This window comes from Lepus europaeus, chromosome 11 (genome assembly GCF_033115175.1).
Source record: "Lepus europaeus isolate LE1 chromosome 11, mLepTim1.pri, whole genome shotgun sequence".
NCBI lineage: Eukaryota > Metazoa > Chordata > Mammalia > Lagomorpha > Leporidae > Lepus > Lepus europaeus.
In genome coordinates, this window is record NC_084837.1 from 60,502,674 (window position 1) to 60,520,413 (window position 17,740).

The window sequence follows — 17,740 nt, forward strand, 5'->3', positions numbered from 1 at the left end:
AATAACCCTTATTGGAGAAGGGTCTAAGATCCATAGATCATTAAAATATAAGAGGATAAACTCAGTTAAGCACATTTCTACACAGCAAAAATACCGTAACAGTAGGCAGCTAACAAATCGACAGAAAAAATAGCATATGTGAACTCTTGTAAGTATGATGATGACCTTTAGCAGCTGGAAAAGGCAAAGAAAGTGGTCCTGTTCTAGAACTTCTTGAAAGGAATGCAACAGTGCCGACACTTCAGTTTTAGCCCAGAGAAACTCTTTGAACTTTCAATTTATAGACTTATAAATTTGTGTTGTTTTAAGCCACTAGTTTGTGGCAATTTTTTCTTGTGTTAACAGAAAACTAATAGGACTAAATCTGTGCTCTACTTTTTTCTCTCATTTTATTACTTGCTTTATGGTGTTTTTGCTGTGTAGGAATGTGTTGACCATAATTGAGTTTATCCTCATATTTTAACAACCTCTGAATGTTAGGCCCTTTTCTTACTATAAGAATTATTTTTAAATTTCTTATATTTTATTCTAACACTTTTATCTAATCATGAACTCTGGTAGTAATATTGACTTCTACTGATCTCTTTTTTTAAAAGATTCATTTATTTATTTGAAAGGCAGAGTTAGTAACTGATAGAATCAAAAAGGGAGAGAACGATCCAACATGGGAAGTGGGAGACACAGCAGACTCATAGAATGGCAGATGTCCTAGATAGCACTCTGGCCTCAGAATCAGCCCTTAAGGCATTTGGATCTGGCTCAAGAGCCCATGAGAGTATTTTAGGCATGGAAAGCCAAGATACCCTGGGGGAAAAAAAAAAAAAGAAGAAGAAGAAGAAGACCTAAATGAAAGCTCTCTGTGAGTGAGATCCCAGTGGAAAGAATGGGGCCATCAAAGAAGGAGGTACCTTTCTCTGAAGGGAGGAGAGAACTTCCACTTTGACTGTGACCTTGTCTAAATAAGATAGAAGTCAGTGAACTCAAAAGGCTTCCATAGCCTTGGCAACTCATGACTAGAGCCTAGGGAGATTACTGACACCATAATCAAGAGTGTCAAATTGTTAAAGCAACATCAGGAGTCACTGTGTACTTACGTCTCAAGTGGGATCTGTCCTTAATGTGTTGTCCAATGTGAAGTAATGCTATAACTAGTACTGAAACAGTATTTTTACACTTTGTGTTTCTGTGTGGGTGCAAACTGATGAAATCTTTACTTAGTATATACTGAATCGATCTTCTGTATATAAAGATAATTAAAAATGAAAAAAAAACTTGGTGTTAAATTGGAAATTGCATAGAAAATTAATCAATTTTTTTAAAAAATCATGTAGGATCTCTGTCCTTAATGTGCTGTACATTGTGATTTAATACTATAACTAGTACTCCAACAGTATTTTTCACTTTGTGTTGCTATGTGAGGGCAAACTGTTGAAATCTTTACTTAATATATACTAAACTGATCTCCTGTATATAAAGAGAATTGAAAATGAATCTTGATGTGAATGGAAGGGGAGAGGGAGCGGGAAAGGGGAGGGTTACGGATGGGAGGGAAGTTATGGGGGGGGGGGAGCCATTGTAATCCATAAGCTGTACTATGGCAATTTATATTCATTAAATAAAAGCTTTAAAAAAAAAAAAAGAAAAGAAAGGCAGAGTTAGAGTGAGAGTGAGAGTGGGGGCGGGGGTAATGATCTTCTGTCCACTGGTTCATTCCCTAAATGGCCACAATGGCCAGGACTGGACCAGGCCAAATCTATGAGCTTCATTCACATCTTCTAAATGGGTGGCAGGGGCCATCTTCTACTGATTTTCCAGATGCATTAGTGGGGAGCTGGATCAGAAGCAGAGCAACTGGAATTTGAAATGGTGCCAATATGGGATGCTGGCACTGCAGGCAGCAGCTTAACCTGCTGTGCCATAGCACTGGCCACCTATCTTTTCATCTCTTAGTGGCAGTGAATGCTATTTATTGTTCAGCTTGTCTGACAGCTAGAGAACTTTAGAAGTCATAGTATCAATGCTGGTAATTAAAGGAGTCGTGAGGAATGAACAATAGTGATATCAGAAGGCAGAGGACATACATAGTAGTTACAGTTTTTGAACTACATCAAGTTGATAGTACTGTCAAGCAGAATCTAGAATGGTTGGTGTTCCATTCCATAGCTTATCATCTTGTTTCTCTGTCTCTCTCTTGCAATAGAGTGCTAACCCTGAACATAACATACAAGACCTTATGTAGCATGTCAGCTACTGTTTTATTTCTGTCTTCTGTGTCCTGCTTCCTTTTATTTTTTGAACTTAGTAATGGTCCTTAGGTATGTCATATTTTGTGTATTTTGTGTCATGCTTTCTCCCAGGAGTGTCCTTAGCCTTTTTTTCTGATATACTACTACCATCCAAAACCCACATTGGATAGGAGTGTTAGTCATCTCCTATAATCCAATTATGTGTTATTTTATCTTTGCCTGCTAGATTATGAGCATCTGTAGAGAAGGAATTGTAACTTTTCAGCTTATTTATGTATATGACATGTGCATGTTGTGCTTTTCCTCCGAATATCTGTATTTTACCGACTTGAGAAAGCAAATGCTTATTTTGTGAAGTGTGGTATCATCCTTTATTTTCTCTTACATTCGTGTTTGTATTGTTGTTTGTTTGGATGGTAGATGTTTGCTTAACGTATACCTAGACACCAAAAAAAGGTTTTGTCACTGTAAACATTTCTCAATGGAAGAAAAAGGTAATTTTTTAAAAAAAACATTGACTCTTGTAGTATACATAGGTCCTACCTTCATTTTTTAATTTATTTTTTTAAAGATTTATTTATTTATTTAAAAGAGTTACACAGAGAGAAGGAGAGGCTGAGAGAGAGCGGTCTTCCATCCGCTGGTTCATTCCCCAGATGGCCTAAAGGGCTGGAGCTGCACCGATCTGAAGCCAGAGGCCGGGAGCTTCCTCCAGGTCTTCCCACGCAGGTGCAGGGGCCCAAGGACTTGGGCAGTCTTCTACTGCTTTCCAAGGCCATAGCAGAGAGCTGAATCAGAAGTGGAGCAGCTGGGACTTGAACGGGCGCCCATAGGGATGCTGGCACTGCAGGCAGCAGCTTTACCCACTATGCCACAGCACCAGCCTCAAGATAAATTTTCGTACTGAATGATATAAAGGGGTTTTTGAACTTCTCAGTTTAGGTGTAGGCATGTGCATGATTTTTTTTACAGTTAGAAATTGATAACAGTTGCTTTTCCTTCCTATGTACAGATTACTTTCATGTCATGTATACAGATTGCTTCCATATCGTCAAGATTGTTAAACGTTTTCCCTCATTTTCTGTATTATTTTTTTGTTGCTCCTATAACAAATTACTACAAACTTTGTGACTGAAAATGGTAGAAATTGGGTATTACAGTCTGAAGGTCAAGAAATCCAAATGGGTTTCATTGTGTTAAAATCAAGATGTAGTTGGGTTTATAGAGAGAAAGGAAAACAAAGCAAAGCATTTATGTTAGAAATGTTGAGCTTTAAAACAGTGAGACCTAAACATCACAGATAACTAGATGGCAATCAGAAATGTATTTAAATTTAGAAAACAGATCTGAGCAATAGCCAGAGCTGTACAGGTCCTTCGGTTTTGTCTAGCAGTGGTTCTGAAATGGGCAAGCCAAGGAAATTATTGATGCTGTTGAAATTGTGATTAAAGCTATATACAATCTCCCTTGTGGAAAATATACATAAAGCTGAAAATGCACAATTGCATATAATTTTGGAGGCTCATAGACTGTTTCAAAACGTTCACAAATGTGAGATTAAGAATTTTTGGTCTAAGGTGCAAAGTTTCTCTGAAGTAGATTTTTAGGTCTTAAGATTTAAGCATTCATCAAAATAACATTTCCTTGCAATAATTATTACTACTTCTAAGCAAACAAAAATATGTGGAAAATGAAAATAAAACCAGTGTAAGATTAGAATTCTATAGAAACTGTTGTATCACAGTGTCACTTTTTACTAGTTACTTAGTTGAATGAAATAGATATTGTGCTAACATGTTAGCTAATTGACAGTAAGGACAAAGGATGGATAGAATTTTAATCTATAAATATCATGGACAATTACAGCTTACCTCATGCTAACAAAATATTACTATTAGAGTATGATTTTGTAAACATACCCACTGTTACACAAATGCATATGTAAGTCTGGAGTACTATATTGTGACATTATCTGGCCTCTTGGTGTATTCTGATCTCTCTAAAGTAAGCATGGAGGAGAAAAGGGAAAATTTGGAGTTTTGGTACTGACCAGGAAATGGGAAGAATGGAAATCAGTATTAAAACTATTTATTCTGTGTATCAAGAAATGTCCTAATATGTGGTTAGAATACATGCTTTTTCTAAGAAGCTTGACTGCCAAACATTTTAAGTTTCTAAAATTTGACTTTTTTCTTATAATGAACAAATAAAGCTAGCAGGAAACACTTAATAAATTATCTAAACTTAGACCTTCAACTTAGATAACATTTGGGTAGGCATGTAATATACTTGGTATTCACAAAACAAGAGGACTCTTTTAAGAGGCAAAGAGACAAAGACCACTTTAGATCAAGGACGTTTTGCATTTTGTTAGTTAAAGCTACTAGTGCCTGTAAAACTTTCTGTAACTATACCTTTAATTTGTTAAGAAATATTTTGCCTATACACAAATTTGAAAATGAAGCTTTCATATGCATTTATCCATAAAATGAAATAAAGTATAACTTTTGAGTTGTTTTGGCTCAGATAGTACTGTTATTTTGAAAGAAACTACATGGATCAGTATAGCAGAGGCAAAATTTATGTTTGGTCATCTTCTTTTGCCTTTAACTTTATTGAAATACCAGTTGAAATTTATAGAAAATGATGCTCATGGTTACTTTAAGAATTTCACATATGGAACACTTGCTTTGTAGTTATCAGCTACCTCCAAAATGTACCACATCAGTACTGTCCTCCCTGTGTGCATTATTTTTTTTTAAAGATTTTATTTATTCATTTGAAAGGCATAGTTACAGAGAGTCAGAGGCAGAGAGAGAGAGGAAGAGAAGTCTGCCATCCGCTGGCTCACTCAGGGACTGATCTGAAGCCAGGAACCAGGAGCTTCTTCCAGGCTTTCCACGCGAGTGCAGGGTCCCAAGGACTTGGGCCATCTTCCACTGCTTTCCCAGACCAGAGCAGAGAGCTGGATCGGAAGTGGAGCATATGGGATGCCGGCACTGCAGGCAGTGGCTTTACTCGCTATATATGCCACAGCACCACCCTGGCTCTGTGCAATATTATTGCCCTAGTCCATCCCAGTGTTACCTCTTACCTGGACTTCTACATCACTAATTCCTATGGTTTCAGGAGTTTTGTTCCTCTGTGCAACAGTTTTGGGAGGCATGACCTTTTGGGGGTTGAGGTCATCAGGGCAGAGCTGTTGCGAATGCTTTAATAACTGTTTCAAAAGGGCTGGAGGGGCCGGCACTGTGGCTCCTAGCTATGGATTGGCTTGGCTCCGGCTGGTGCGGTCATTTGGGGAGTGAACCAACGGATGGAAAACCTCTGTCGCTACCTCTTTCTAACCCTGTCTTTGAAATAAAATAAATCTTTGAAAAAGAGGGGGAGCTTGAGAGAAGGAGAAAGTTTGTGCCTTTTGCCTTCTGCCATGGGAGGTCACAGTGCTCTTAAAAAGAAGATAAACAATTGGCCAGTAAGCACATGAAAAGGTATTCAACATCATGCATCATCAGGGAACTAGAAATTAAAACCACAGTGAAATGCCACCACTCCCTACAATATATAGAATTAAAAAGACTGAGAACACCAAATACTGGCAGGTTTATTGAACAACTGAAACTATCATACAATACTGATGAGATTGCAAACACTTTGAAAAATAGTTTGTTAGTTTCTTATATAGTTAAACATTTCCCTATCCCGTAACCTTTTCATTCCATTTATAGGTAATCATCTAAGAGAAATGAAAACGTATATCTACAAAAAGACTTGTACAAAAATGATTATGATATAGTAGCCAACAATTAGGGATAATTCAAATACTCATCAACATAAGAAACAAAAAAATGTAATAAATTTATTCAATTAGAGGACTGTTCTGTGATTTTAAAAAAGAATGAACTTTTTATACACAAAATGACTTAGTGTGCAGAAGAACTTTTACAAAAAGGGTGCAAGTGGTAATTCTATTTAATTGCATTTGTGTGAGGGCCAAAACCAGGCAAAACTATGTGTTAAAAAAGAACAAATTTCTGATGGAAAGGCAGCATAAGGGAATTTTCTGGTGTGATGAAAATGGTCCACATCTTGTTTATCATGTTGATTGTATGTGTGTCTTAGTGTGTTTGAGCTGCTGTAACAAACTAATACAAACAGTAGAGTTTATAAAACAACAGAAATTTCTTATTTTTTTAGAAGATTTATTTTACTTGAGAGGCAGGGTTAGGCACACACACAGAGAAAGAAGGAGGGAGGGAGAGAGAGAAACAAAAAGAGAGATCTTCCATCCAGTGATTCACTCCCAAAATGGCCACCACAGCTGAGGCTAAGCCCGGCTGAAGCCCGCAGCTTCTTCCAGGTCTCTGATGTGAGTGGCAGGTACCTAAGCACTTGGGCCCTATTCTGCTCCTTTCGCAGGCCATTAGCAGGGAGCTGGATTGGAAGTGGAGCAGCAAGTCTTGAACTGGCACCTATGTGGGATGGCAGCAGCTCAACCTGCTACACTACATTGCCATCCCCCCCACCCCGAAATTTATTTCTTACAGATCTGGAACTTGGGAAATCGAGGATCTAAGTGTTAGTAGACTTGGTGTCTGGTAAGGGCCCCCCGTCTAGTTCATAGATGGTATGTTTTTAGCTGTGGCCTCACTGGGGAGAATGATCTAGCTTTCCTATGGTCTCTTTCATAAGAGCACTAGTCACATGGCAGGAATCTATCTCTTGATAGCACCTGATTGTGATTTAGGATTTCAGCATAAGGGTTTTATGAAGACACAACCATTCAGATGATAATAATGAATGTTTCCATTTGTTAGAATTTGTAGAATTTGGCATATTTAAAATCAGTGCATGATATTATAAAGTAATGTAAACTTCACTAGTATAAATAAACAGGTAAAGTTAAAACAATAGGGAGCTTTCAGACAAGCACAATGACAACAGAAATGATAACTGGAAACCAAGAAGATACAGAGACGTACTAGGAAGCACAGAAATGTTACATAGAATTTAAATTCATCATCATTATTATTAACCAGGAGAAGTTTATGTTACGTTCAATATAATTTTCTAAGAAGTCAGCAAGGTATACTATTTTCAGAGAATATTTCATTAATGATTAAAAATTTTAGAACTAAATGCTTAGATGTCATATCGATCATTTAGTACATAAAGCACATTTTCTAGATTTTATAAACAGACCATTTAAATGATTTAGATTCCCAGTTAATAGAATAAAAATAGTGACATCTAAGTATGCTTGTTTCAGTATTTTATTTATCATATATTGCAGAACCATTAGAGTTCATATGCCTCACTTAAATTAAATGTGCTAAAACATTGCAGTAATTTGTCCTTGTTATAATATTGCAGCAAGACAACATATATAGACAGGTTTGGTGGTGGCCTCTGTAGTTTGACAGCTTTGTCTTTGGGATCTTTCACAACTCATTTCGTGGTAATCAAATGTGCTTGAACTATTGAAAAGATGAATATAAGGAAGAGTTCTGTAATCTTTTATTTCAAGGTTAGCCTTCAAAATAAAGGATAACCTTTACGGTTTGTTCGTTTATGGGCTTTGACCTCTTTCAAGTGTATTATTTTCTGTGGACTGTCATGAAAATAGTAAACACTTTAGTCACTGTATATATTAACTAATGTAGTCTTTGGTTTCTCAGACAACACTGACAGTTTCACTGTTTTTTGTTTATGGAAAAGCTAATTCCTGATCTTTGCATCTGTTTTAGTAATAGTTATGCACGAGTGCGAGCTGTGGTGATGACCCGAGATGACTCAAGCGGTGGCTGGTTACCACTTGGAGGGAGTGGACTAAGCAGCGTCACTGTCTTCAAAGTCCCTCATCAGGAAGAGAATGGCTGTGCTGACTTTTTTATCCGTGGAGAACGACTCAGGGACAAAATGGTAATGAATTATGTGTCTATTGCTATAATTTTAGGATACTTTCTACAAAATAGCTTACCTATTTAAAATTATAATTAGTGCATTTTTCTTCATAGAATCACTTTTGCCCATAAATCAGTGATTTTAGTTTTGGAGCTATTTTTATGTTTGAGATGATGAAATATAATATTTTCTTCATTGTGGGACATGTTGGGGTTGAGGGGATTGCTTCTTTTCCATTTGGGTTTTTATTTTTTAAAGATTTATTTATTTATTTGAAAGAGTTACACAGAGACAGGAGAGGCAGAGAGAGAGAGAGGTCTTCCATCCAATGGTTCACTCCCCAATTGGCTGCAATGGCTGGAGCTGTGCCAATCCGAAGCCAGGATCTAGGAGCTGCTTCCGGGTCTCCCACGTCGGTGCAGGGGCTCAAGGACTTGGGCCATCTTCTACTGCTTTCCTAGGCCAAAGCAGAAAGTTGGATCAGAAGTGGAGCAGCAGGTCTCGAACCAGCACCCATACAGGATGCTGGCACTTCAGGCCAGGGCATTAACCTGCTGCACCACAGCACTGGCCCCTCCATTTGGGTTTAATGTAGGAGCATTCACATATGGTCCTCTTAGTTGTTAAACTAGGTGTACCCTGCCTCCGTTCTCCCACCACTCCTTAGGATTAGCAAATCTCAGTCTATAGGCCAAACTCAGGGATGCCAGTGGGTTAAGAATGGTTTTTATATTTTAAATGGAAAAAAATCAAAGAAGAAAAATTTTGGCTTATAAAAATTATGTGAAATTCAAATTTTAGTGTTCATAAATAAAATTTTACTGGAACCTAGGCAAGGTCCTTTATGTTTTGGTCTATGTCTGCTTTGACACTGCAGTGATAGTGATGAAAGAGTTGAAATAAAGTGGTAAATATCTGGCCTCTTACAGGAAAATTGATTCCTGTGTAAGACTCCTGCTTTCGAGCTCTGTGTCTTCATTCTTCATGTTAATCTATGCCTATATGCTACCAAATGGTAAACCTAATTTTGACACATCTTCCAATACTGTTACTTGCTTACCTCTGTTTAGTGTGGAAAATTCTTTTTCCTTTAAGTCATTGACCCAAAATAACTGTTAGATCTGAAAAGCTGGATTAATAATGTTATTTCTTCAACAAGGGAATGGAAAGCATACATTTACAAGTAAAATGAAAATCTGTAAGACGCTTGCAAATACACAAATTCCTTTAAATATGTATTTGTGTAGCAGTTTATAAACCCATTTAGCATCTATTTTCTCTCTTAGAAATGTGTTTTAAGTCCTAAATAATTCTTTTGACATTAGTATTTTGAGTACAACTTGCTTTTTTTTTAAAAAAAGGTTATTTATTTATTTGAAAGGCAGAGAGAGATGACTTATTCCATTGGTGGTTCACTTCCCAAATATCCACAATAGCCAGGGCTGGGCCAGACTGAAATCAAGAGCCAGGAACTCTCAGGGTCTCTTATGTGCATGATTGGAACCTAAATATCATCTTCTCTCTTCCTGGCACATTAGCAGGAAAATCAGAAGTAGAGCAGATGGGACTTGAACTGGCACTGTGACAGGGAATGTGGCCATCCCAAGACAAGACTTAATTGCTGGATGCACTATTATAGTTTTTGGTCTTGGTTTCTTGATTTTTTTTTTCCACTGGTAAATAATTTCACAGAATTTTTTAGTTTTTAAATTGATTTATTTGAAAAGCAGAGCAACAGAGAGGGAGAGACAGGTAGGGACACATAGACAGAAAAATCTTACATCTGATGGTTACACTTCAAATGCCTGCAACAGCCATGGCAGGCTGGTGTGAGGTGAGCAGCCTGGAAATCTCTGTAGGTCTCCCACGTGAGTGGCAGAGACCCGAGTACATCACCTGCTGCTTCCCAAGATGTGCCTTAGCAGGAAGCTGGTTTAGAAACAGAGCAGGGACTTGAACCCAAGGACTCTTAATAGCTGATGTGGTGTCTTAACTGCTGAGACATATGGCTGTTTCCCATTTTAATTAGAAAGTTACTTGTCTCTGCCCCCATTTCTTCCTCACTTAAAGGGAGAGCTATCCCAAATCATCTTGAAAGCCTTTTAGCTTTAGTTTTGTAAGTACATGATTCACTCCTGTGTTATACATGTTGTACCATGTGTACATACTTAATAAATTTGACTATAATGAGCCTTTTAGTATTGCAGGAAACCACAAAGTCAAAAGTGAATATAATAAATTCAACATGTCATCTTTTAAAAAATTAAAATATTTAAAGGTAGTTCTGGCTTTGATAAAAAATTCTGAGGATCTAAAGTGTTAATATTGAAACTTCTTTTTAGTAATTAGAAAAGGAGAGGAGAGAAGTCAGTTGTGGAGTTAGTTTTGGAGAAAAATGCTTCCTAGAAAATATGTATAAGAACAAGGCAGAGATGTCCTGGATGTGAAATAGAGGGGAAGAATTATTGAAACAGAATTCTCAATATATTAATGGAGATTAACAGTTTAGGTTAATTAAAGGACCAAATCTGTGTTAGTAGGAGTAAGGCTGGTCAGTGATAACTCAGACTGATGTATTAGGTGATTTGCAGAGTGTGACTTTAACATAGTGCTAGTGAAAATAAACCTGCAACACAGATGAGCACAAAGGTATTCCCTATGACAGGGTGTAGAATTATGATACATTAACAGGAAGATAGGTTCTTTTGCCAGAAGTATGGGCCAGGAATCATCTATTGTTTGACTTAACCATTTCTCCTTGAAAAAACTTACTATGTAGCAAAGATACAAAGCATTACAGTGTAGGCATAAAAGAAAAATTACTTTCAGTTGGAGAATTGCTCTATTTCTTAGAGGGTTTAGCTATAGTAAAGCATTCCAGATTATGGACATTTATATGATCAAAGTTAGATGTAGCAACTAATGAATATAATTGGAAAATGAGCAGTCTTGTAAAGACAAATGAGACAGTGACATTGAAATAAGCAGATTAATTAGCCCACTCTGCTGGGTAATACATGTATGAGCAAGACTAATTCTGAAGAGAATGGTAATAAAATTGAACTAGATGTATTCTTTCTTGTTATCACTGTACTTTGGACCCATTAATGTGTGTTTCCATAGGTATTCTTATCAGTTAGTTCAGGCTTCTAGTTTCTTGATTCTTTTTTGAAAGAGATACTCTGACTACAGAGTCTTAAGTCTATCAGGTTCGTTGCAAATAAATAGCAGGTTTCTTTTATTTGCTAATCCTATATAATAGTTAATTATGTAAAAGATAGTTGCTGAAAAGCTATTCCATAGCCATTTTGCTTGGGGGACATATCTTAGAATCTTCTAGCTTAGGTGAGTTCTAGAAGTGTGATTTTTGTCTTCACATCTCATGAATAAAATTGTAGACTTGTGCCTTTTTAAAACTATTTTTTAAAGATTTTATTTATTTGAAGGCAGAGTTGGAGAGGGAGAGAGGGAGTGAGGTCTTCCATCTTCTGATTCATTCCCTAGCTGGCTGCAATGGCTAGAGCTGGGCCCTGCCAAAGTCAGGAGTTCATCTGGGTGTCACGTGAGTGCAGTGACACAAGAATTTGGGCTGTGTTTCATTGCTTTCCAAGGCACTTTAGCAGGGAGCTGAATCAGAAGAGAAGCAACCATGACGTGAACTGGCACACATATGAGATACCAATGCTATAGGCAGCAGCCTAACCTTTTACACCACATTAGTGGCCCTATAGGTTTTTTGGTTTGTTTGTTTTTATTTATTTTTATTTTTATTTATTTATTTATTTTGAGTGAGCAAGAGAAAGCTACTCCCATTTCCTGATTCCTTCTTAAATACCTGAAGTGACAGAGACAGAGGCTGATACCAGAAGCCAACTCACTGTAGGTCTTCCACATGGCTGGCAGAGATTTACCTAGTTAAGCCATCACCACTGCCTCCCAAAGTCTGCATTAGCAGGAAGCTGAAGTCAGGAACCAGAGGTGGGAATTGAACCCAGGAATTCCCATTGTGGGACACAGACATCCTAAGCAACTTAATCATTAGGCCAAACACCTGTCCCTGTCCTTTAAGAAATATATAGAGTAAGAAGAGGTACAGATGGCCAGCCACTTGTGTGGCAAATAAAGCACACTGGATAATATTTTAAAGAATGTTTTCAAGTCAGAATACTGGTAGCAGTAGTGAAGAAGAAGAAGGCTTTTCTTGATGATGAAGGGAACACTTTGGCAAAAGGCTTTTCCAGCCTTTATTTATAGTTATTTTCACCAAAAATAGGTCTTGTTACATATCACAATGGTAACATTATATAGCAGCTCCACATCTACTGATCTCACAAATGGATTGAAAATATTTGAAAAACATTGTAGGTATATGGAAACCTTTTTTTTTTTTTTTGGTAATTATTCCTTAAACAATACAAATGACAACTATTTACATAGCATTTGTTATGTAAGATATTGTAAGTAATCCAGAGATGATTTGAAGTTTATGGGAGGGTATACATAGGTCATTTGCAAACACTATGCCATTTTATATAAGGGGCTTGAAAATCCTTGAGTTTTATTTATACATGGGTGGCTCTGGAATCAGTCTCCACCAGGACTTTCTTTCTTTCTTTTTTTTTTTTTAAAGATTTATTTATTTATTTGAAAGAGTTACACAGAGAGAGAGGGAGAGAGAGGTCTTCCATCTACTGGTTCATTCCCAGTTGGCTGCAATGGCTGGAGCTACGCAATCCCAAGCCAGGAGCCAGGAGCTTATTCTGGGTCTCCTATGTGGGTGCAGGGGCCCAAGGGCCTGGACCATCTTCCACTGCTTTCCTAGGCCACAGCAGAGAGCTGGTTCAAAAGTGGAGCAGCCAGGACTCTAATTGGCACCCAATATGGGATGCCGGCACTGCAGGCGGCGGCCCCACCAGGACTTTTTCAAGAAGGCATTAGTTTGTATAATTAGGTTGGTATTCACTCATTCACTTTATCAAAGTGATCAGAAATGATTATTTCCTGTAATGCTTACCTATAAAATGTTTTGTTATATCTACAAAGGAGAGGAGAGTGTTGTTTCCTGGCTTATCTGTATGTTACTCCAAATTAGAGATTCTCAACCTTTTTGCCATGAATGGGTTAAAGTAGTTGGAGCCTCTAGACTAGTTGTTTGGTAAATGTTCTTTTTCTCTGTGTGCCTGAGGAAAAAAGGTTTGGAACATAATTTGCTTTCATGCTTTATTGATGATTAAGAATTTGAAAGAAACACAAGGCTTTGGTGTTACAGCCTAAGAAAATGAAAGTATTACCTTCTTAGACTTGGGGATGGAAATAACCCTTATCAAGGAAAGATTTTTAGAACACGCCTGTTTTATCTCTTTCCTTTGGTGTGTTTATAGTTCTGTTTTCTTCCTTTAGTCTTTTAACATAAATATTTATTTCCTTGGAGCATTTTTTTTAGATTTGTTTATTTATTTGAAAGAGTTAGAGAGGGAGAGACAAAGATCTTCCATCTGTTGGTTACTCCCCAGCTGGCTGCAATGGCTGGAGCGGGACCTAGCAGAAGCCAGGAGCTTCATACAGGTCTCCCACATGGGTGCGGGGCTCAAGCACTTGGGCCATCCTCTGATGTTTTCCCAGGCATATTAGCAGGGAGCTGGATCAGAAGTGGAACAGCTGGGACCGGAGCCAGTGCCCATATAGGATGCCAGCATCGCAGCTGAGAGGCTTTAATCCAGTATGCCACAGCACTAGCTCCCTGAAGTACATATTTTTTATGAAATTCCTTCTGAAATTTAACTGTTGTTTTAAGTAATTTTTTAAAAATATTTATTTATTTATTTATTTGACAGGTAGAGTTACAGACAGTGAGAGGGGGAGACAGAGAGTAAGGTCTTCCTTCCTTTGGTTCACCCCCCAAATGGCCGCCACGGCTGGAGCTATGCCGATCTGAAGCCAGAAGCCAGGTGCCTCTTCCTGGTCTTCCACATGGGTGCAGGTACCCAAGCACTTGGGCCATCCTCCACTGCCTTCCCGGGCCACAGCAGAGCTGGACTGGAAGAGGGGCAACTGGGACTAGAACCCGGTGCCCATATGGGATTCTGGTGCCGCAGGCGGAGGATTAGCCAAGTGAGCCACGGTGCCGGCCCTGTTTTAAGTAATTTTTACACAGAATTTACACATCCCCCATGATAGAAACTTTCTTTTTTACATTTAGTTTTCATCAGATACACTAGTCTTCCCTGTAAATGTGATGTTTCTTACATTTTATTAAAATGTTTACCATATGTATAGATTATATTTTGACTGGTTTGTATACAATATGTAAACTTAAAACTGAATTATAATTGTCATGAGGATCTAAAGTAGCTCTTCTGCTAAGGCCTGGGAAAACAGTAGAAGATGGCCCAAGTGCTTGAGCCCCTGTACCTGCATGGGAGACTTGGAAGAAGTTCCTGGCTCCTGGCTTCCCAGCTCTGGCCACTGCAGCCATATGGGTGGTGAACCAGTAGATGGAAGATCCCTCTATCTGTCTATGACTCTGACTCTAAAATAAATTATTAACTCTTTAAAACAACAGAAAAAAGAATATCATGGGCAAGCAGTTGACAAAAGATGGAGTGGGCTAAATAGAAAGACACAGAAGGATTACACACCTGAATTACTTAGGATGTTCCATGGCACAAGACAAAGTAAGGTTATAATATAACTACCATTATAAACTTAAGACTTAAAAAGGGAAATTTTGAAATGAGGAAAGGAAAAACAAGGAACATTTCTAGCTTAGAAGTAGCCAGGGACTGGTGTGAGATAGCATGTTAAGCCGCCTCTTGGGACACCGGCATCAAGTATGAGAGTGCCTCGTTGCAGTCCCAGCTACCCCGTGCTTGTATCCAGCTTCCTGCTGATGCTCCTGGGATGCAGCAGATGATGCAGTGTTTGCGTTCCTACCACCAACATGGGAGACCCAGAAGGAATTCCTGACTTCTGTTGTGGGCTGGCCCAGGCCCGGCTGTTGCTGGCAGTTGGGAAGCAAACCAGCAGATGGAAGATCTCTCTGTCTTTCCCTCTCTTTGTGACTCTGCCTTTCAAATAAATAAATAAATTATATATATATATATATATATATATATTTTAAAGTTACCAAAGAGATTAAGGAGTTATTTTCAGGATAAATTATAATTAGGTTGTAGATGAAATGTTTATGTAATTAAAGTGTTTTTAAAATAGTAGTTAATAGTATTCAAAAATAGTGACTTTTAGAGGAAATTAAAAAGAATTATTATTATTAATTTTCCAAAGACACAGAGAAAAGAAATACATTTTTAAATGGTGTTTCTTGGGGCTGGTGGTGTTGTGTAGCTGGTAAAGCCACTCACTGCCTGCAGTGCTGGCATCCCATGTGGGTGCCAGTTAGTGTCCTAGCTGTTCCACTTCAAATTTAGCTCCTTGTTTGTTTTGTTTTTAAATTTTTTTTTTTACTTATTTGAAAGGCAGAGTTACAGAGAGAGCAAGAGACAAGGAGGTCGTCCAATCCGCTGGTTCATTCCCTAAATAGTCACAATGGCCAGGGCTGGGCCAGGCCGAAGCCAGGTGCAAGGAGCTTCATCCAGATCTCCCACATGGGTGCAGAGGACCAAGCACTTGGGCCATCTTCCTCTGCTTTCCCAGGGGCCTCAGCAGGGAGCTGGATCAGATCGGAACACTTGAACTGGTACCTATATGGGGTGCCAGTGTCCTGGGAGTCGGATTTACCTGCTATGCCTCTCTCTCTGTAACTCTTCCAAATAAATGTTTTTTTTAAATAAATCATTAAGTGGGGACTGGTGCTATGGCGTAGTAGGCTAAGCCAAATAGGTGCTGTTCTTTGATCCAGCTCTTTGCTATGGCCTGGGAAAGCAGTAGAGGATGGCCCAAATGCTTGGGACCTTGCTACCTGCATGAGAGACCTGGAAGAAACTCCTGGCTCCTAGCTCCTAGCTTCAGATTGGCTCAGCTCCAGCCGTTGCAGCCATTTGGAGAGAGAACCAGCAGGTGGAAGACCTTTCTCTTCTTATCTCTCCCTCTCTCTGTCTATAATACTACCTCTTAAATAAATAAAATCTTCAGAAAAAAATAACTGGGGTTTCTTTTGTTTATTGGAGTCTAGAACAAAATTATAATTTTTTTTCTTTTAAAGATTTATGTATTTGAAAAGCAGAGTTATAGAGAGGGAGATGCAGAGGCAAAGAAAGATATTCCAATCCACTGGTTCACTCCCCAAATGGCCTTAATGGCCAAGGCTGGGCCAGGCTGAAGCCAGGAGCCAGGAACCTCCCATGTGGGTATAGGCATCCAAGTATTTGGACTATCTTCTGCAGCTTTCCCAGGTGCATTAACAGGGAGCTGGATTGAAGTGTAGCAGTCAGGACTTGAACTGGTGCCATATGGAATGCTGGTGCTGCAGATGGCAGCTTAACCCACTGTCTCACAGGGCTGGTCCCAGGATATTTATTTTCTAAGAAGAAAATAATTATATTATTATAGCAGTAGCTTTGTTAAAGCTGAAACTCACCACCTTAAAAGACCGTGGGGACATCTTTCTGCCTTAGGTTGAACATTAGGAAAGTATAGAGCAGAAGTTTTCTGCTTAACTTCTCTGCTGTGCCTCCATAAGTCATTCCATTGTGAAGCCTCAATTCTTTTATAGAAGTATTCCTCCACTAAAAACATATTGTCTTAACTAGCTTTTACTTGGGGTTCACCCTCCCTAATAATTTTGTCTCTTGAAAAATAGGAGTTCTATTCCTCAGAATATCATAGAGTTAGGAAAAGGGTGAGAGTAGAAGTAGAGGTAATTCAGCAGCATTTTTGTTGTTCCTTATTCCCCTTGTAAATTGTTACTCTGTCACCCACATATATAAATCTATGTGTTCACACTGTGTTCTGTTCAGATCAACGTGCTGTAGCTTTCATTTTCGTTTGTTGACTTAAGCAATTCCTTCCCATAACCAGGTTTTCTACATCTGAACTTCATCAGTGCTCTTGGCTACTTTTCTTTGCAGTCTTGACCTTCTGGTCTTCATTTCAGCCAGCTGCTTTCCTAGATCTGGTTGTTACCCAAAACAGTTCATTTTAAAGTATTTTATAATTTCCTGCCTTTTCGTTTTTACTCTTCTCCTACTGCTCTTCAATTTCATGCCTTCTGTATTACTTTCTGTCTCCAATTTTCTCCTACTTTCAATAGATCCTTTCTGGCTTTAATATCTTTTAATCATTACTGCTTTCTTTTTTAATTTATTGTAAATTTTCCCCATAAGTCTCTTCAACAACTTTCTCATTTATGTTTTTAGCAGAAGACATGTGGCTGAATTTTTGTCTTGCTTTGTAGTAAAGCAATATAATTGAATCTTGCAACATTTCCTTTTTAACACTCCCTTTTAAAGGTGAGTCTTAAATTCGTTCATATAACATATTATTTGTTAGACAGCTACTGTGTGCTATATACTGGAAATTTATAATTTTCCATTACATGGAAATTTCAGTTTTAAAGGAATATCCATTTTAGTGAGGGTAAATATTACATTAATAAGGGGAAAAATCAGGGAAAGGAGTGTAGGGGGTTTTTG

General features: G+C 38.2%; 1 protein-coding gene across 1 annotated transcript in view; it reads left to right on the forward strand.

Moving 5' to 3' along the window:
• Positions 1-17,740, forward strand: part of SPRED1 (sprouty related EVH1 domain containing 1) — a 121,293-nt gene that overhangs the window by 53,060 nt on the left and 50,493 nt on the right. Inside the window, exon 2 of the mRNA XM_062205598.1 lies at positions 7,994-8,168. Coding sequence (XP_062061582.1) covers positions 7,994-8,168 — 175 coding nt within the window. The remainder of the gene's footprint in view (positions 1-7,993; positions 8,169-17,740) is intronic.